Source organism: Saccopteryx bilineata, chromosome 1, assembly GCF_036850765.1.
Source record: "Saccopteryx bilineata isolate mSacBil1 chromosome 1, mSacBil1_pri_phased_curated, whole genome shotgun sequence".
In the NCBI taxonomy this organism is placed as follows: Eukaryota; Metazoa; Chordata; class Mammalia; order Chiroptera; family Emballonuridae; genus Saccopteryx; species Saccopteryx bilineata.
Window position 1 is genome coordinate 324,406,694 of NC_089490.1, and position 20,655 is coordinate 324,427,348.

Below are 20,655 nucleotides of genomic sequence, written 5' to 3' on the forward strand. Positions count from 1 at the left end.
TTACTTTGTGCAATACGAGTGCCTATTAAGTTGGGATAAACAGTTTGGAAAATGTAGTTCCGTAAAAAACAAAAATAGGCATTGTGCCTAAAGTTTGCTTATTTTACCTGTTACTCTAACACAGAGGCATTTAATTAATCAGAAGTTGTCAACAACAACAAAGAGAAAACATTCTCAGCCCATCAGCTTCTCTTTCCTTACATTTTAAAACTAGATAATAGAATTTCTTATGACTGCTCCTTTTTATAATATTATGGGTTATTTGATATAAATAACCATAATCATATTTTGAAATAGTTAATAAAATAAAGAGATGTTTTTGTTTGATAAAAAAATATTAAGTTTTCCTACTGGAATATCCTTTTATCCATTTAAGTAAATTTCTTTTGGGGAAGATGATTTTCATATTATATAAGTACATGAAACATTTTGTAGATGACATGATCTTATATAGAGAGAATTGTAAAGATTAACAAAAAAACTGTTAAAACTAATAAGCATACAGTATTTAGGAAAGTTGAAGGGTACAAAAACCAACATGAATTCACATTGTAGAAAATGCATCTCTATATGTTAACAACAAACTCTTTGACAAAGACATTAAGAGAACACTGATTCAATTGTAATTGCATCAAAAACAGTGAAATAATTAGACATAGAGTTAACCAAGGAGGTTAAAGACCCATGGAAATAAAACTAGAAAATAGTAATGAAAGAAATTGAAGGAAAACTCAAATTAATGGAAGGTAATCCCATATTAATGGATTGGTAGAATTGATCTTGTTAAAATGGTCATGCTACCCAAAGACATTATAGATTTAGTACATTCTCTGTAAAAGTTCTAATGGCATTTTTTTACAGATAGAAAAAAAACGATTTCTAAAATCAGTATGGAACTGATAGAGACTCCAAATAGCTAAAGCAGTCTTGAGTGCAAAGAACAAAGCTGGTAGCATCGAACTTCTTCACTTCAAACTGTATTTCAAAGCTAGAGATATTAAAACAGTATAGTACTGGTATAAAAAACAAACACATAGACCAATGGAATAGAATAGAGAGCCCAGAAATAAAACCACATATATACAGCCAACTTTTCTTTGATAAAGTTGCCATGAATACCCAATGGGGAAAGGTTAGGTTTTTCAAGAAATGGTGTTGGTGCCCCGTCTGCCCCTGCAGCCCACAGCCAATGGACATGTGAATGCAGTAGCTAGAAGTTTCCCTGCCTGTGCTCGGGCCACCATTCCTCTCTGGCACTGGACAGGCGCTGGCTGGGGGGCTGACCCATGCCCTCCCCTGTGCCGGCCCTAGCTCCCATTCTTGAATCACTGCTCTGTCCTCACTCTCTCCTCTTGACCACTATGGTGCATGGTGGCCTTTGCTGCTGCCTGGGACTTGCCCTGGGGCTGGTGCTGGCGCCCTGGGTGCTGTGGGCTAAGTCCATGGTGTGTGCAAGAAGCTCGTGGTGCAGCTGACTTGGAGGCCGAAGATAACCAGAGCTTCCAATACAACCAAGAGGCCATCCTGGACAAGGACAATTTCAAAACCTTTGATTTTCTCATCTCAGAGGAGAGCGAGGGAGAGGCTGGAGAAGACTGTCAATCAAATTGACAGTGATTGTGGAATGACTTTGTCACCAGTGGGGCCCTGAAAACCTGGATTCAATGGGTGCAGAAAAAATATGCCTGGAAGGATTAGGATGGGACAAAGGTGATAAAATTTCCTGGGAAGAACATAAACAAGCCACCTATAGTTACTGCGTAGAAAACCCCACAGAGTTTAATGATTCTTCAGATTATCACACCTTTAAAAAGATGCTGCCATGTGATGAGAGAAGGCTCAAAGCTGCAGACCTCCATGGTGACCAGACAGCCACTAGGGAGGAGTTCACACTACCTTTCTGCACTAAAGGAGTTTGAGCATGTGAAGGAAATGGTGGTTTTGGAAACTCTGTAGGTCATTGACAAGAATGGAGATGGGTTTGTGGATCAGGATGTGCATATTGTAGGTATGTTTTCCCACCAGGAGAATGGTCCTGAGCCAGGCTGGGTTTTGTCAGCAGGAGAGCAGTTTAATGAATTCCTGGATCTGAACAAGGATGGAAAGTTGGACAAAGATGAGATTCACTGCTGATCTTCCTTCAAGACTATGACCATGTGCAGGCTGAGGCCAGGCATACGACGAGTCAGACAAAAACAGGAATGAAAAGCTAACTAGAGAGGAGATAATGGAAAATTGGAACATAGTTGGTTCCAAGCTACCGGTTAGGGGGAAGATCTCACAGAAAATCATGATGAACCTTGTAAATACTCACTGTAATATGGCAGACTGTCATCATTGGTATTCTTTTTCTTGGGTGGATGAAATGGTTGTCTTATTTATTGCACTAGTGTTCCCCAAAACAGCAAGTTTATAACCTCAGATAAGGGTTAAAATTGGTTTCCACTCAAATATTACTGGAAAATAGTCATTGCTATTCCTTCAGTAAAATTTCTCTCCAAGCACATTAAAATCTTGGTAAATCATAATGCCCTGTTGGGAATACATTGCTAACAAATAGCATTTTTCATTAAGTTTAAACTAAAGGTGGAATAACATTTGAAAAAGCCCTATGTAGAAGTTGGGTGGATTGGGGGAGGGAGTATATGGAGTGACTGCTATGTATTTTAACTGCAAATTTTTTACATTTGCCATATTGAATAGTTAGTGAAGGAAAATTCTGATGAAGCTGTAGTGGTATCATTCTACATAGGGTTATTTCAGAACAAGTCTAGTACTTCATTTCCTTTTTAACGTACTCTGAGCTGATACTGTAAATGGTATACAAAATGGTATGCAATTTTCTGTATGGATGTGCTAATATGCACAACAAATACACATCATTTATCTATTTCTTTATTTATTTAGTTAGTTTTTACAATAAGAGCCAATTGAGAAGGATAATGTGAAAAAGAAAGGAATTTTAGAAGTAGGGAAAAGATGAATGCCAGGCATTTGAAGAACCTATTGGAAAATGGTACACACATGATTTACTTGATTTTTGGAGAAGTGAATAGAAATACAATTTTTCCTCACTTATTAATAGGAATGAGGGAGCCTAGGAAAGGCTGCCCACTGGGGTTCTGTGATCATCTTGTCCAGTCCTGGTGATTCCACAACCCTCAGATCTGCTCAAGGACCACTTACATAGTGGAATTAGGACAAGATGATGTTCCAAGCCACTGGCTGACTAGAAGAAACAGCTTTTATAGGTTGAAATGCTGCCTTATAAATAGAAAGTGAAAGAAACAAAGGATCCCCCTGAGGATTTTCTATCGTGAAAAAAAATGGTGTTAGTAAAAAATGGATATCTACATATAAAAGAATGAAATTGGACCCTTATATCACACCATACACAAAAATCAACACAAAGCGAGGTGAACATTTAAACGTAAGACCTGAATTTATAAAACTCTTAGAGAAAAATGAGGGGACCATCTTTGGCACTAGTCTTGGGAGTGGGTTCTTGGATTTGACACCAGTAGCACAGGCAACAAAAGCAAAATAAAGACTACATCAAACTAAAAAGTTTTTCCACTACAAAGGAAACAGTCAACAAAATGAACAGGTGATCTACAGAATGGGAGAAGATATTTTCAAACCATCTATCTGATAAGGGGAGATACTGATCAAAAGGGACAAATTTTCAGCTATAAAGTAAGTTCTGGGGACCTAATGTACAGTATGGTGACTGTAGGCAGTAACGCTATATTGCGTTCTTTTTGGGGGGGGTTATTTTATTTATTCATTTTTAGAGAGGAGAGAGAGAGGGAGAGAGAGAGACAGAGAGAGAGAAGGGGGGAGGAGCTGGAAGCATCAACTCCCATATGTGCCTTGACCAGGCAAGCCCAGGGTTTCGAACCAGCGACCTCAGCATTTCCAGGTCGATGCTTTATCCACTGCGCCACCACAGGTCAGGCCTATATTGCGTTCTTGAAATTGCCAGGAGCGTAGTAGATCTTAAACTCTCTCATCATCCCCCCCCCATGCAAAAGATAACAGGTGATAGATGTTTTAATTAGCTTGATTGTGGCAGTCATCTCACAATGTATTGATATATTATCAAAACATGCTATATACCTTAAAACATAATTTTTATTAATCATATCAAAGATGAAAGATAACCAAAGTGAAAGTGACAGTTTCTTTTGGGGGAGGGACTTTATGGTGGACAAATTTTAAAATGAAATGTTCTTAAATATTATCACAACCTTAAGATGGATTATTTCATCAAAATTACTGAAAATTTTGACTTTTGTTGTGAGGAAGACAATATATTGGGAATGAAGCTTTAGAAAAATATAGTATAGCCCTGGCTGGTTGGCTCAGCGGTAGAGCGTCGGCCTAGCGTGCGGAGGACCCGGGTTCGATTCCCGGCCAGGGCACATAGGAGAAGCGCCCATTTGCTTCTCCACCCCTCCGCCGCGCCTTCCTCTCTGTCTCTCTCTTCCCCTCCCGCAGCCAAGGCTCCATTGGAGCAAAGATGGCCCGGGCGCTGGGGATGGCTCTGTGGCCTCTGCCCCAGGCGCTAGAGTGGCTCTGGTCGCAACATGGCGACACCCAGGAGGGTCGCAACATGGCGACGCCCAGGATGGGCAGAGCATCGCCCCCTGGTGGGCAGAGCGTCGCCCCCTGGTGGGCGTGCCAGGTGGATCCCGGTCGGGCGCATGCGGGAGTCTGTCTGTCTCTCCCTGTTTCCAGCTTCAGAAAAATGCAAAAAATAAAATAAAAAAAAATAAAAAAGAAAAAAAAAAGAAAAATATAGTATATTTTATTATTATTTTTTTTCATTTTTCTGAAGCTGGAAACAGGGAGAGACAGTCAGATAGACTCCCGCATGCGCCCGACCGGGATCCACCCGGCACGCCCACCAGGGGGCGACGCTCTGCCCACCAGGGGGCGATGCTCTGCCCATCCTGGGTGTCGCCATGTTGCGACCAGAGCCACTCTAGCGCCTGAGGCAGAGGCCACAGAGCCATCCCCAGCGCCCAGGCCATCTTTGCTCCAATGGAGCCTTGGCTTCGGGAGGGGAAGAGAGAGAGAGAGAGGAAAGCACGGCGGAGGGGTGGAGAAGCAAATGGGTGCTTCTCCCATGTGCCCTGGCCGGGAATCGAACCTGGGTCCTCCGCACGCTAGGCCGACGCTCTACCGCTGAGCCAACTGGCCAGGGAAAAATGTAGTATATTTTAGACTTCAATTCAGTGTCTGAGATTTTTTGTCATTGATCTTCCTTACCTTAAAATTTTTTTTTATAATATCTTCATTTGTCTTTTTTTTTTTTTTGTGACAGAGACAGAGTGAGTCATAGAGACAGATAGGGACAGACAGACAGGAAGGGAGAGAGATGAGAAGCATCAATTCTTTGTTGTGATACCTCAGTTGTTCATTGATTGCTTTCTCATATGTGCCTTGACCGGGGGGCTACAGCAGACTGAGTAACCCCTTGCTCGAACCAGCAACCTTGGGTTCAAGCTGGTGAGCCTTGCTCAAACCAGATGAGCCTGCGCTCAAGCTGGCAACCTTGGGGTCTCAAACCTGGGTCCTCCACGTTCCAGTCTGACGCTCTATCCACTGCACCACCGCCTGGTCCTGCTCCTTACCTTAAAATTTAATTTTCTCTTACTGATAAAAGGAAATGATGTAAATCATTCAATTTGTGACATAGCTATATTGGCACTGTTTTTGAGTTTAGCAAACAGTGCATATTAACAGTATACACAGGCACTGAAGTAGATTTTGTGGAAAATAAAGACACAATCCTTCCTCTCAGGGTATTTAAAATTTAGTCAGTGAGACAAAAATATATCTGTATCTGAGATCAATAAACATTAAGTGATAGTATGTGAACAGGTATTGAAAGTTTTATAGGAATTTAAGAGAATAAAAGTAACTGTAGAGTATTATTACTTGGTGGGATGGAAGAAGTGGATATTTAAGATAGGCATGTTAAAAATAAAGAATTTGATTTGGTGGAAAAGTACGAGGTACCAAGACTGATTTTTCTTTCCATCTTTATTTTCTGCTGTTCTGCTCATCCAGATCTGTTGAACTAGTTGTAGATTCTGAAACGTTCTGTGCTCTGTGATAATTCTGTAACTTTGCAGTGTTGTGTGTTTTTTGTTTTTTTTTTAAGTTCCCTTACTAGTTTGTCAGCATGGTAATTTCCTCTTCCAAGAGTTGAAATATCATCTCCTTTGTGAAGTCTTCCCTGAACTTTCGAGGTAGAGTTAGGTGCTTCCTTTTCTTTTCTCCCATAGAGTGTGTGTTCATTCTCTTTCTGGAATCATAGTCATTATTACGTTGCATTTATAAAGTTACTGTCTGTCTCAGGCACATGCTGTGAGCTTCATGAACATGGGGATTATATCATATTTATCTCCAGATCATAGTGCCTGGTATAATGGTTTTGCACACTGACCATTCAGTGTATGTTCACTGGACGAAAGAATGGATGAACTGGATAAAAAGAATTAGCCAGGAATGTATTGATGAGGTTCCTGGGAGGTCTGTCCAGAGGGAGCGGGGTTGGTAAGGATACTTAACTATACAGGAATACAGAGTTTGCAGTTTATCAGTATTTGGAGATAAGATTGAATGGGCAAAGTATGTCTAGTTGGCAATAGAAGTTTTGATAGATAATGGAGTTATAATTAAAATTTCTGAAATTGGTTTTTTAAAGCCCCAATTTTTCAAACATACTATGCCTTTTATTTTGTAGTGCTTCCACTTCTCATTCAGAGAATTCAGTGCATACGAAGTCAGCTTCTGTTGTGTCATCGGATTCCATTTCAACCTCTGCAGACAACTTCTCTCCTGATTTGAGGGTATGTATACTGTTTCTTTTTTTTTTTTTTCTCCATTTTTCTGAAGCTGGAAACAGGGAGAGACAGTCAGATAGACTCCCGCATGCGCCCGACCGGGATCCACCCGGCACGCCCACCAGGGGCAACGCTCTGCCCACCAGGGGGCGATGCTCTGCCCATCCTGGGTGTCGCCATGTTGCGACCAGAGCCACTCTAGCGCCTGAGGCAGAGGCCACAGAGCCATCCCCAGCGCCCGGGCCATCTTTGCTCCAATGGAGCCTTGGCTGCGGGAAGGGAAGAGAGAGACAGAGAGGAAAGCACGGCGGAGGGGTGGAGAAGCAAATGGGCGCTTCTCCTGTGTGCCCTGGCCGGGAATCGAACCCGGGTCCTCCGCACGCTAGGCCGACGCTCTACCGCTGAGCCAACCGGCCAGGGCTGTATACTGTTTCTGAGTGCTGATGAAGTATTCTCTGCTAGCTGTTAGTGACCAACACTATCATTATAACCTTTAACTGGGTAAGCAGGAAATATTGATGGATTGTTCTTAAAGACCTCACTCAGTTTTTATAAATATCCCAGAACAACCCAGCAAATTTGGAAGTCTTATTTATTTGTAAAAGAAAATGTGTAATTCATCTCTAACTTTGATAACTTTTTAGTTCTTAGACAAAAGACAAGTAATGAATTTCATTGCGGTATAAAAGATTTTCATGATTACTCCCATAATGACGGTCAGTAATAGCTAACATTTATTGAGTATCTTCTGTGTACCAAGCATTATTCTAAGTGCTGTAATGAAATACCTCTTACAATACTCCTGCCACTTCTGTGTGGTAGGGACAATTATTACTATTTTACACTTGACAATAAGTAAGATTAGTAACATGTCTAAGGTCTCATAGCTACTAAGTTTTATTGCCAGTACAGGCAGTCCCTAGGTTATGAATGAGATAGAGTCTGCAGGCTTGTTCTTCAGTTGGGTTTGTATGTGAGTAGGAACAGGTATATTTCACTATGAAATACACTTGAAACAGATGTTTGTCTTGACATAGTATTTATTTTTACCTTTCTGTGCCTATGAATATTTAAACATTTTCAAATACAACCTTAAGCAATCTTGGATGGTACTGAAGATGGTGGACTTGTTGGAGTGGGTGGGACTGGTGTTAAGAGTCAGGGTTTGATTCTGCTGCTGGAGTCAGTTTCTTGAAGTAGGCATCAAGGGAGGTTTGTACAGAGCTCTTCTTTTTCTCATCTCAAACAGCCCTGTAGCATCTCAGGCCTTTGGTAACTGTACGGAAAACTTGTGAACCTCTCTGGATCAGGATCTTGTTCCTCTAACTTTACCATTCCTGCTTCAATGATACGAGTTAGCATCAGCTAACTCTTTTATAGAAAACATTTTTGGTTCTAGAGTTTCTAGGTCACTGTTTTCCTCCCTAAATGCTATCATCTGCTCTAGTTCCATAAGGTCTTCTTTGGTTAGTTCTTTGCCATGGGAGTTGATGAACTCTATGATATACTGTATTTCCCCATGTATAAGACAAACTTTCTCCCAAAAAACTTGGGGTCTAAAAACTGAGTGTGTCATATACAGTCATTGTAGATTTTTTTACTTGCATTTCCCGCTTTTTCATGTTGTTTCTGCACTCATTGTTGAAGACATGTACTTCATTTTCAAAGGATAATTTCATGTATTTCATTTTCAAAGAATAATCCAACAAATACATATAAGTAGACAGGTTAGAAATATCTGTAAAGGCTTCTACAAATTTGTCATTTTTTGTTAAATGACATAAAATATTAGGTTGGGTATAACATGACTTTAAGCATCACTAAAAATGATAAAAAATTATATTTGATGTTTTCTTTTTCTTCTTTTCTTTCTATGGTTATTTTTTTAATTTTTATTTTCAATTTATTGTGTTGACATGGTTTCAAGTGTCCCAGTCAATATAACACCCTCTGCCTGCCACATCATGCCCCCAGGCCCCATGAAAAGTGTCTTTCCATTCCCATTACATCTATTTTGCCCCCTTCCCCCATCTCCATCCTCCCTTTTCCTCTGGGATTTGCTGTCCTGTTTTCTGTATCTGTGTGTTATATATTTATAATTTGGTTAATCCCTTCACCTTTTTTTTTTTTCAGAGACAGAGAGTGGGATAGACAGGGACAGACAGACAGGAGCGGAGAGATGAGAAGCATCAATCATTAGTTTTTCGTTGCATGTTGCGACACCTTAGTTGTTCATTGATTGTTTTCTCATATGTGCATTGACTGTGGGGCTACAGCAGACCGAGTAACCCCTTGCTTGAGCCAGTGACCTTGGGTCCAAGCTGGTGAGCCTTGCTCAAACCAGATGAGCCCACGCTCAAGCTGGCAACCTCGGGATCTCAAACCTAGGTCTTCTGCATCCCAGTCCAACGCTCTATCCACTGCGCCACCACCTGGTCAGGCCCTTTACCTTTTTTGATCCTGTCCCCTCTTTCCCCTTCCCTCTGATAGCTGTTCATCTGTTCCCTATCACCTTGCCTCTGTTTCTGTTTTGTTCCTCAGTTTATGGTGTTTATTAGATTCTACATATAAGTGAGATCATAAGATGTTTGTCCTTCTCTGCCTAGCTTATTTCACTTAGTATAGTATATGTGCTGCCAAAGTGAGCACGTTCACTTAGCTTAATAATCTCCAGGTTCATCCATGCCATCACAAAAGGTAAGCTTTCCTTCTTTTTCACAGCTGCATAGTATTCCATCATGTATATGTACCACAGCTTTTTAATCCATTTGTCCTCTGATGGACACTTGGGCTGTTTCCAGATCTTGGCTATTGTAAACAATGCTACAGTGAACATGGGAGTGCATATCTTCTTTTGAATTAGTGGTTTGTGATTCTTAGGATATATTCCTAGATGTGGGCTAGCTGGGTTATAAGACAGTTCCATTTTTAATTTTTTTGAGGAAACGCTGTAATGTTTTCCACAGAGGTTGCATGTATCTGCATTCTCACCAGCAGTGCAGGAGGGTTCCCTTTTCTCCACATCCTCACCAGCACTTATTGTTTGTTAATTTGTTAATGAGTGCCATTGTGACAGGTATGAGGAGATATCTCATTGTAGCTTTAATTTGCATTTCTCTAAAGATTAGTGATGTTGAACATTTTTTCATATGCCTATTAGCCGTCTGTATGTCCTCTTTGGAGAAGTGTCTATTCAGGTCCTTTGCCCATTTTTTAATTGGATTATCTTTCTGGTGTTGAGTTTTACAACTTCTTTATAAATTTTGGTTATTAACTCCTTATTAGATGTATTGGCGAATATATTCTCCCATTGTGTGGGTTGTCTTTTTATTGTGTTAATGGTGTCTTTTGCTGTGCAAAAGCTTTTTAGTTTCATATAGTCCCATTTGTTCATTCTGTCTTTTATTTTACTTGTCTACGGAGATAAAATCAGCAAATATATCGCTATTAGAGAGGTCTGAGAGTCTACTGTCTATATTTTTTCCCAAGATTTTTATAGTTTTGTGATTAACATTTAAGTCTTTTATCCATTTTGAGTATATTTTTTGTGAATGGTGTAAGTAGTGTTCTAATTTCATTTTTTGCATGTACCTGTCCAATTTTTCCAGTACCATTTATTAAGGAGACTGTCTTGACTCCATTGTATGCTCTTGCCTCCTTTGTCAAATATTAATTGACCATGAAGGCATGGGTGGGTTTATTTCTGGGTTCTCTGTTCTGTTCCATTGTTCTGAATGACTGTTCTTATGCCAGTACCAGGCTATTTTGATTACAGTGGCCTTATACAATAGCTTGATATCAGAAAGTGTGATACCTCTCACTTTGTTCTTCATTTTCAAGATGACTGAGGTTATTTGGGTTCTTTTTTGGTTTCATATAAATTTTTGGAATATTCTAGATCTGTACAGTATGGCATTGGTATTTTAAAAGGAATTGCATTGACTGTGGATTTTTTTGGGTATTATGGACATTTTAATGATGTTAATTCTTCCTATCCATGAACATGGTATATGCTTCCTCTTGTTTGTATCTTCCTTGATTTCTTTTTCAGTGTCTTATAATTTTTGCAGTACAAGTCTTTTACCTCCTAGGTTAAATTTATTCCTAGGAACTTATTTTATTTTATTTTTTGTTACAATAGTGAATTTGATTGTTTCCTTAATTTCTCTTTCTGACAGTTTATTGTTGGTGTAAAAAAATGCCACTGATTTCTGAATATTAATTTTATGTCCTGCCACCTTGTCAAATTAATTTATCAAGTCTAGTAGATTTTTGTGGGTTTTTTTTTTTTTTTGTATTTTGTATTTTTCCAAAGTGAGAATTGGGGGAGACAGGCTGACAGACTCCCACATGCTCCTGCACAGGATCCACCTGGCATGCCCACCACGGGGTGATGCTTGGCCCCTCTGGGGCGTCGGCTCCACTGCATTTGGAGCCATTCTAGTGTCTGAGGCAGAAGCCATGGAGCCATCTTCAGTGCCCGTGCCAACTTTGCTCCAACTTAGCTTTGACTGTGGGAAGGAGGGAGAGAGAGAGAGGAAGAAAGAGAAAGAGAAAGAGCCCTGGCCGGTTGGCTCAGCGGTAGAGCGTCGGCCTAGCGTGCAGAGGACCCGGGTTCGATTCCCGGCCAGGGCACACAGGAGAAGCGCCCATTTGCTTCTCCACCCCTCTGCCGCGCTTTCCCTCTCTGTCTCTCTCTTCCCCTCCCGCAGCCAAGGCTCCATTGGAGCAAAGATGGCCCGGGCGCTGGGGATGGCTCTGTGGCCTCTGCCCCAGGTGCTAGAGTGGCTCTGGTCGCAACATGGCGACGCCCAGGATGGGCAGAGCATCGCCCCCTGGTGGGCAGAGCATCGCCCCTGGTGGGCGTGCCGGGTGGATCCCGGTCGGGCGCATGCGGGAGTCTGTCTGACTGTCTCTCCCTGTTTCCAGCTTCAGAAAAATGAAAAAAACAAACAAACAAACAAAAAAAAAAAAAAAAAAGAGAAAGAGAAAGAAAGGGGGAAGGGTGGAGAAGCAGATAGATGCTTCTCCTGTGTGCCCTGGCAGGGAATTGAACCCGGGACTTCTGCACGCCAGGCAGACGCTCTACTGCTGAGCCAACTGTCCAGGGCAGGTCTAGTAGTTTTTCTTTTTACCTAAGACTTTAGGGGTTTTTAGGTACAGTATCATGTCATCAGCAAATAATGATAGTTGTACTTCTTTTTTTCCAATTTGGATGCCTTTTATTTCTTCTTCTTGTCTGATTGATGTGGCTAGGACTTCCAGAACTATGTTGAATAAGAATGTTGAAAGGGGACACATATGTCTTGTTCCTGATCTTAACAGGATTGCTTTTAATTTTTGCCCATTGAGTGTGATGTTGTCTGTTGATGTGTCACTTATGACCCTTATTATGTTGAGGTATGTTCCTTGTATTTCCACTTTCCTGAGAGTTTTGATCATAAAAGGGTGCTGGATTTTATCAAATGCTTTTTCTGCATCTATTGATATGATCATGTGATTTTTATCCTTCATTTTCTTTGTGATGAATCACATTTGTTGATTTGCGAATGTTGTACTAGCCTTGCCTCCCTGGAATCAATCCCACTAGATCATGCTCATATTTTGTTGAGAATTTTAGTATCTATGTTCATCATGGTTATTTGCCTATAGTTTTCTTTCTTTGTAGTGTCTTTACCTGCTCTTGGAATGAGGATAATGCTTGCCTCGTAAAATGATCTTGGAAGTCTTCCTTCCTCTTGAACTTTTGGGAATAGCTAGAGAAGGATAGATGCTAGTTCTTCTTGAAGGGTAAAATTTGCCTCTGAAGCCATGTGGTCTAGGACTTTTATTTGCTGGGAGATTATTTATTTATTTATTTATTTATTCATTTTAGGGGGCGGGGAGCAGGAAGCTTCAATTCCCATATGTGCCTTGACCGGGCAAGGCCAGGGTTTTGAACGGGCGACCTCAGCATTCCAGGTCGATGCTTTATCCACTGCGCCACCACAGGTCAGGTTGCTGGGAGATTTTTGATAACTGTTTCAGTTTCATTTGTTGTAATCAGTCTTCTCGGGTTTTTCTTTCTTTTCTTAGGTTCAGTTTTGGAAGGAATTTATCCATTTCACCTAGGCTGTCCCATTTTTTGACATACAATTCTTCATAGTATTTCCTTACAATCCTTTGTATTTCTGTGGTGTCAGTTGTTACTTCTCTTTCATTTCTAATTTTATTTATTTAGGCTCTGTCTTTTTTTCTTAAGTCTGGTTAAAGGTTTGTCAGTCTTGTTTACCTTTTCCAAGATCCAGCTTTTGTATTCTTTTTTTTTTTTTTTTATTCTCTATGTCATTTATTTCTTCTCTGATCTTTATTATTTCCTTCCTTTTACTTCCTCTGGGCTTTAATTGTCATTCTTCTTCTAGTTCTTTTAGGTGTAGGGTTAGATTGTTTATTTGAGCTTTTTCTTGCTGTAATGCTATGAACTTCCCTCTCAGAGCTGCTTTTGCTGTGTCCCATAGTTTTTATTGTTGAATGTTTATTTTCATTTGTTTCAAGGAAATTTTTGCTATCTTCCTTGATCTCATTGTTAATCCATTCTTTATTTAATAACATGTTATTTAGCCTCCAAATATTTGAATGTTTTTCAGTTTTTCTATTTTAGTTGATTTCTATTTTTGTATTTTTGTATTTTTCTGAAGTGAGAAGCATGGAGGCAGGCAGACAGACTCCTGCATGTGCCCAACCGGGATCCCCCCAGCATGCCCACTAGGGGGCGATGCCCATCTGGGACCTTGCTCCATTGCGACTGGAACTATTCTAACACCTGAGGTGGAGACCATGGAACTGTCCTCAGTGCCCAGGCCAACTTTCCTCCAATGGAGCTCTGGCTGTGGGAGAGGGAGAGATAGAGAGAAAGGAGAGGGGGAAGGGTTGAGAAGCAGATGGGTGCTTCTCTTGTGTGCCCTGGCCGGTATTGAACCTGGACTTCCACATGCTGTATTGATGCTCTACCACTGAGCCAGTCAGCCAGGACTGTAGTTGATTTCTAATTTCATGCCATTGTGATCAGAGAAGATGCTTGATATGATTTCATCTTCTTAAATTTACTGAGATTTGTTTTTTTATCCTAAAATGTGGTTACCCTGGAAAATGTATCATGAACACTTGGAAAGGATGTATATTCTGCTGCTTTATTGAAAAATGTTTTGACGATATCAGATAAATCCAGTTGATCTAGTGTGTCTTTAAGCCATTGTTTTCTTGTTGATTTTTTGTCTGGAGGATCTATCCATTGATGTTAGTGGATGTTAAAATCACCTACTATTATTGTATTGCTGTTGATCTCACCCTTTATGTCCATCAAAATCTGTTCTGTATAATTAGATGCTCCCTTATTGGGTACATGAATATTTACAATGGTTATAACCTCTTATGGTGACCTTTGTTCCTTACTATATATAGCCTTTTGTTTTAAAGGCTGTTTTGTCAGATATAATTATTGCTACCCCAGCTTTTTTTCCATTTGCATTGGCATGGAACATTTTTTTCCATTCCTTCACTCCCAGTCTATGTAAATCTTTTGTTCTGAGATAGGTCTCTTGTAGACAACGTATATATGGATCTTGCTTTCTTATCCATGAAGCTACCCTATGTCTTTTGATGGGAACATTTAATCAATTTTCATTTCAGGTTATAATTGATATGTACTTATTTATTGCTATTTTATTCTTGAAACCTATAATCCTCTTTGTCTTTATTTCTTCTTTTATTTCCTCTTCTTATAGGAGTCCCTTTAATATTTTTTGCAGTAGTGGTTTGGTGATAATGAACTTTCTGAGCCTTTTTTTTTGTCTGGGAAGCTCTTTATTTCTCCTTGAATTTTAAATGATAGCTTTGCTGGATAGAGTAATCTTTTTTGTAGCTTCTTGTTTTGCATCACTTTTAATATTACTTTCTAATCCCTTCTGGCCTGGAGTATTTCTTTTGAGAAGTCGTCAGCCTGATGGGAACTCCTTTGTAGTTAATTGCTTTTCTCTTGCAGTTTTTAGTATTTTTTGTCTCTTAACTTTGGCATTTTAATTATGATGTGTTTTCATGTGTGCTTTGGTTCATCTTTGATGGGACTCTGTGTTTCTTGAACTTGTGTGACTTTTTCCTTCATCAGTTTAGGAAAGGTTTCAGCTATGACTTCAAGTTATCTTCCCTTGTTCATTCTCTTCTCCTTCAGGAACCCATATGATGTTGATGTTTCTCTTCATGTTGTCACAGAGGTCTCAGAGTTTCCTCAGCCTTTTTGATCCTTTTTTCTTTTTGCTGCTTTGCTTTTGTGCTTATCTTTATCTTGTTCTCTAAATTGCTGATTCAGTCCTCTGCTTCGTCCAGCCTGCGATTGATTCCTTCTAGTGCGATCTTCATTTCATTACTGTATTTTGCCATTTCTGACTGGCTTTTTTTATGGTTTCAATGTCTTTTTTAATGCCTACTAAATTCTTACACTGATTATCCATTCTTACTCTAAGATCCTTGAGCATTCTAATAACCATTATTTTAAATTCTGCGTCTGGTAATTTGGTTACTTCCATGTCATTGAATTCTTATTCTGGGGATTTCTCTGGTTGATTCATTTCGGTCATATTTCTTTGTCCATTTTGTCTCTATATTTTGTCGCTCTACTCTGACTGCCAAATTTGTTGCGGCATCTTTATGAGGAAGGTGAGCTCAATGGTACTAACCTCCAGATCACCTGAGCTCCTTGCTCTAGGAATGTTTCTTGAGGCTTATATTTATCCTCCTGTTGTATGTGAGTCTTGAATGCTGTTGGCCCTTTTGTGGATGGAGTTACCCTTTCAAGTTGGCTGGCTCTAAGGGTCAACCTTGATCATGTGTATTAGATGCTGTGCAGTGTCTGTCCTATGGGTTGTAGTTATTTTCAGCAGGGTCTGGTGCCTGCTGAACTCCTTCTTTGAGTGTGCCACTTGTGTGTCTAGCTGAGTCTAGTATTGGTGTGATCTGCCACCACTACTGGTTGTGTTTGTTCTGGGTCCTTGTTGGTGGGGTTTAGATACAGGTTGATATTATATGTTGTTGTTTGTTATATGCCTTGGGCTACCTATCTGGAGCTACCACTCTGTTCCTTGTGTCTGCATTTTCTGTGCCAGAGTGTGTGTAGGAGGGGCCGACCTGTATAAGGATCAGCTTCCTCCTTTAAAGGGCCCAAGTTCCTTAAGATTTTCCTCTACTTTTCAGCTGCTCCACCTCTTCTTGCAGCTGGCTGGTCTTTCCACAGATTATTCTGTAGAAAGACTAGTGTGGGTGCAGACTGGCCTCACCCCACCAACCCTTCCACTGGTTACAAGCTTAGTGGGTTAGGGCAGCTAAGGTCGGGTTGATAATGTTAGCGGGACCCTCTACTTTGGGGGTCTGTTGGTCAGGAGCTAGGTATGGGGACAGTGACCCCTACTTAGAGCCTAATCTTTCAGCCACTGCTGGATACTGCTGTTAAGCCTAATCCGGAGGGTCTCGAAACATTGAAGACACGAACAAAATCCGTCGATTCCACACTAAAGCTTTATTGTCTAGCTTGGCCAAGCGGCAGCAACTCTGACAGAAATCTGAGGGAGAGCGTGCCAGCCCTTTGTTTTACCTAGTTTTTATAGTTTTGCAAGTGGGAAGTACAGAAGCAAAAATTGTAATTAGGTGCCCTTTATACCACTATTGGTTATAGTCATATACCCTTTAACATGATAGGACTATGTTTAATTTGCAAGCCATACATCATTTTGGAGAAAAATTTACAAGTCAATACAATGGTAGAAAGATGTCTCTTCCTGCACTTGGCTAGCCTTTCACCCCTTTCCCCACAGGTGTGGTGGAATGTCAGGGAATCCATGTTTTCCTTCCCTTTTGCATTTACAATACAATGCCAAGGGCCATCCTGGTTTTATGCCAATCACACAGTACAGAGATTATTCACAAAATTTCTCTGCACACCTTAACCCAAATTAATAAGATGTTCTTCAAGCCTTTTAAAATATTAATATTGATTCTGTAGCTTTTGGTACTTTATAGCACCTGCAGGTGAGGTGGCGCAGTGGCTTCTCACTGCAATTTTATTTCTCCCCAGCAAGGTGAGCAGCAGGTTCAGATTGAGTGGGGCTGACAGTACCCTCTGCAGAAGTTCTTTCAGCTGGTAAGACCCTTGACTCAGAGAGGACAGTTGAGAGAGTCTTCCAAGGGCTGATTATGTCCCCCAGTAGCTGGTTAAGCCTCTCGATGGTTCCCAACAGTAGGCTCTAAGAAACTGACAGTTTGAACGTCTATGCTCTAAGCCTCTCTCTCTTTCCCCTGTGGAACTTAGCCAAGGGGCGCATAATATCCAGGACTTGGGCCGACTGACTATGAAGTTCTATCTCATCTAATGTTTGCGAGCCACTGAGCAGGTGTTGACCACAGAAAGCAGAATTCACGTCAGCTGGGTTTGGTGCCTCATGCTCTCCTTTTGGATGTGCTGCCAGAAAGACTAGTTGGTATTGCTCTGATGTAATCTGTAACTGGCCACTGTATGTGTCAGTTCTGGGCCTCTTAGGAGGGAACCTGTGCACACCAGTGTAAGATACTGCCCATGACTGGCCCTCAGCAACCTTTTTGGAGTTATAACCAATCCAGAGTTTTTGGCTGCCTTTGCTGGGCTTAGGTGCACATGCAAGGACCAAGCTGCATACGTAGGCTGGCCTTTACCTGGGCCTGGAGGCAAGTCAGCAAAAGGCCCAAGGTTCCCTGAGAATCTTCTCCTGCTGCCTCTGTTTGCTGGCTGCTTGTTGGGCTCAGCCACTGAAAAAAAATCTCTGGTAGAATCGAGACCCTGGGGTAGTTCAGGAATTAGGAAAGGTGGTGAGTGTGGCTCCCACCTCAAGGCCTCAGGTGTCAGTCTGTCCTGAAGTTTTCACAGACCTCAGTAGGGTGTGGTTATCAGGAATTCACAAGTGAGCCTTCTGAGACCCAGAGATGTGGTCTGCCCACAGTCTGGACGGATTCTACTGCTGAATCTCCTGTCTCCGCGAGGCAGAAGCACCAGTCATATTCTCGGGAAAGTGGGGGAAAAGCTCTGGCCTCAGTGCCAGACAACTTCTCACCTCCTGCTTCCTGGCTGGGGCTGCTTGCTTCTCAGCAGGGCCCATTCTCCATAGGGTGGAGCCGGAGAGATTCCCAAGGGTGGGGCAGTTGCTTTCCCCCAGGCTAATGACGCACGGAGGGAACTGCTCCACCCAAGAAAGACTGTGACTGCAATATTGGAGAATGACTCAGCACAGGGGTTCCGGTGGCTGTCCCCCACAGTGTCTCTCCCTGGGCTGCCAATTTCACAGTTTGATCAGCTGACTATAGTCCTCTTAGCTCTCCCCACCGGAGTCCTGGGTAAGTGTCTGTGAATGAGATTTTCTGTGTGGGCCCTTCAAGACAGAGCCTGTGTCTCCCATCTCCTTCTCACAGACAGTACCCTTGCTGCTTTTCACCTCAAATTCTATGTGGGCACCTCTTCTAGGCTCTAGGGCTCTAGGCTGGGGTGCCCAGCCTAGGGGTTAGGACCTGCACCTTTCAGGGCCAACCTCCTCACAGCCAGGTGTCCTGCCAGACCCTCTGCCGCAGCTCACTCCTGGGAGCGGGGCAGCTCCTTCTGCATTTTCACCCTTTTTACCAGTCTTGGTGTGGCCCTGTGACTCCTTGGTTGTAGACTCTTCATTTAGTCCAAAGTTGGTTTTTCAGGATGATTGTTCTTAAATTTAGTTATAACTACAGTTTTGTCCCAGGGGGTAGAAGTTAGAACATCCACCTACTCTGTTGTCATCTTGAAATCCCTCAAAGATTTATATTTGTAATCTGGATATATGTTGTGCTAATTATGAAGGCTTCAGAATATCATTAGCTATTATTTTGAAGCATACACCAAGGTTAGGGCCTCTTGTTAATAGTAGTGGATATAAACTGTTGGGCAGATAAAATATATTATGCTCACTTTGTTAAAGATGGCACCGCCCACATGGAAGCCCTTCGCCCAGGTGATTGCTTTGGGATAGGTGTGATTGTATTAATGTGTGTTGGGGACGGGCTGTGGGCAGGCAGGATCCTTGTAGCTGGGGCTTGGTTTTAGTACTAAGCCTTTCCCACCTTTTTTGATGTGGGGTGGTGCAATCCCATCATGCCCCAGATAAGTGACTTTGTATTAGAGATTTACCTATTTTGTATATTGGATTAAAGGTTTTGATTTCTACACTGTAAAATAGAGGCAGAACGGGAGCTTGTTCTCTCTTGGTTCCTGAGAGTAGCATTAGAAGAGAGAGCAGAGAGGAGAGCAGAGAGAGGCCACGTGGAGAAGACCAGGAGAAGCAGCCAAGATGGTGGAGTGCTGAGTGAGAAGCCACTTATTGCAGAGTTTATGCAGGGAGAAGGAAGGAGATGGGGAACAGAGGTGAATAAGTCTGGTGAGCTAGAAACCTTTGATTCCAGGAAACTCGGATAAGTCAGTAGCTTTGTGAGCACTGAATGAGTGGGTTTTGGAGCCCAGTGTGTGTTTTTACTTGCCTGCTGGGTGCAAGCTAGGATTAAAGATAATGGCCCACCAGTTCTTGGCTCCGTTGTTTCATTACCGACTGTCCGAATCTAATGCGAACCTGCATGGGCCAGGCGGCTGTGATAGTGGTCGCAACCACTGGCTTTATATAAACCCATCATTGCCTCTCATTTTTCTTACTATTTAAAAATACATATTATGCACACACACACACATAGTATATCTTTTACTTATTCATTATATTAATAAAAATTCTCTAAAGGCCTATAGGTCTTATAATAATTTGGAATATTCTTGGCCTACTTCTGGTTAGATCTTATTAGTTATAAATATCATTTTAACCTTATGTTTTTAATCTCATATTGTGACCAATAAAAAACTCATACTGTGAATGGGAGAAGTAAATGTCCCTTTAGCTTCTTACATTATTAATATTGTATTCTACCTGCTGTTTCTTGCCTGATATATTTTAATCCATTTATGTATTCTTGTGAAGGTTAGTTAACTACCCCACTGGGCACACAGGCGGATTGCAGTCCCTAGAGGAGAGGTGAGAGGAGGCCTCCTCTGTCATTGTCTGAAAGTTGACCCTTCATTTCCTTGGGACGCCATATGCCTCCAAAATAAGAGTGACTGTGTACATTGCAACAGCCTAAGGGTCATATTGTTAATCTGTGTATTAAAATTATAATTTGTTTCTTTAAAATTTTAGAGTAGTTTTAGATTTACAGAAAAATTGCAAAGATAGTACAGAGTTCTCATAGACTTGACATTCAGTTTCCCGTATTTATATCTTATATTTGTATGGTACATTTGTCAAAATTAATGAACCATTGTTGATACGTTATTATTAATTAAAGTCCATATTTTATTAAGATGTCCTTAGTTTTTAATCTAATGGCCTTCTTATTATTTGAGGGTTCCAGTCAGGATACCACATTACATTAGGTCATTGTGTTTCCTTAGGTGCCTCTTGGTTGTGATAGGTTTTCAGACTTTGTTTTTGATGACTCTGACAGTGTTGAAGAACAGTGGTCAGGTATTTAGTAGAGGGTCTGATTTTTTACCCATTACTAGATTGGGGTTATGTGTTTGGGGGAAGAAGGTAAAAGTATAGAGCCATTTTTATCACAACATATATGAAGGGTATATATTATCAACATGATTTATCACTGTTGATGTTAACTGTAGTCCATGACTGCAGGAGTTATCCTCATTACTGCCATATTGATTTAGCATCTTTCACAACTTTAT

General features: G+C 41.1%; 1 protein-coding gene and 1 pseudogene across 4 annotated transcripts in view; both read left to right on the forward strand.

Moving 5' to 3' along the window:
- Positions 1–20,655, forward strand: part of MTMR2 (myotubularin related protein 2) — a 135,602-nt gene that overhangs the window by 41,928 nt on the left and 73,019 nt on the right. For all 4 annotated transcript variants that reach the window (XM_066248081.1, XM_066248092.1, XM_066248101.1 and 1 more), the window contains one exon: positions 6,758–6,863. In XM_066248081.1, the coding sequence (XP_066104178.1) occupies positions 6,758–6,863 (106 nt within the window). The remainder of the gene's footprint in view (positions 1–6,757; positions 6,864–20,655) is intronic.
- On the forward strand, positions 1,369–2,319 carry LOC136318858 (reticulocalbin-1 pseudogene; annotated as a pseudogene).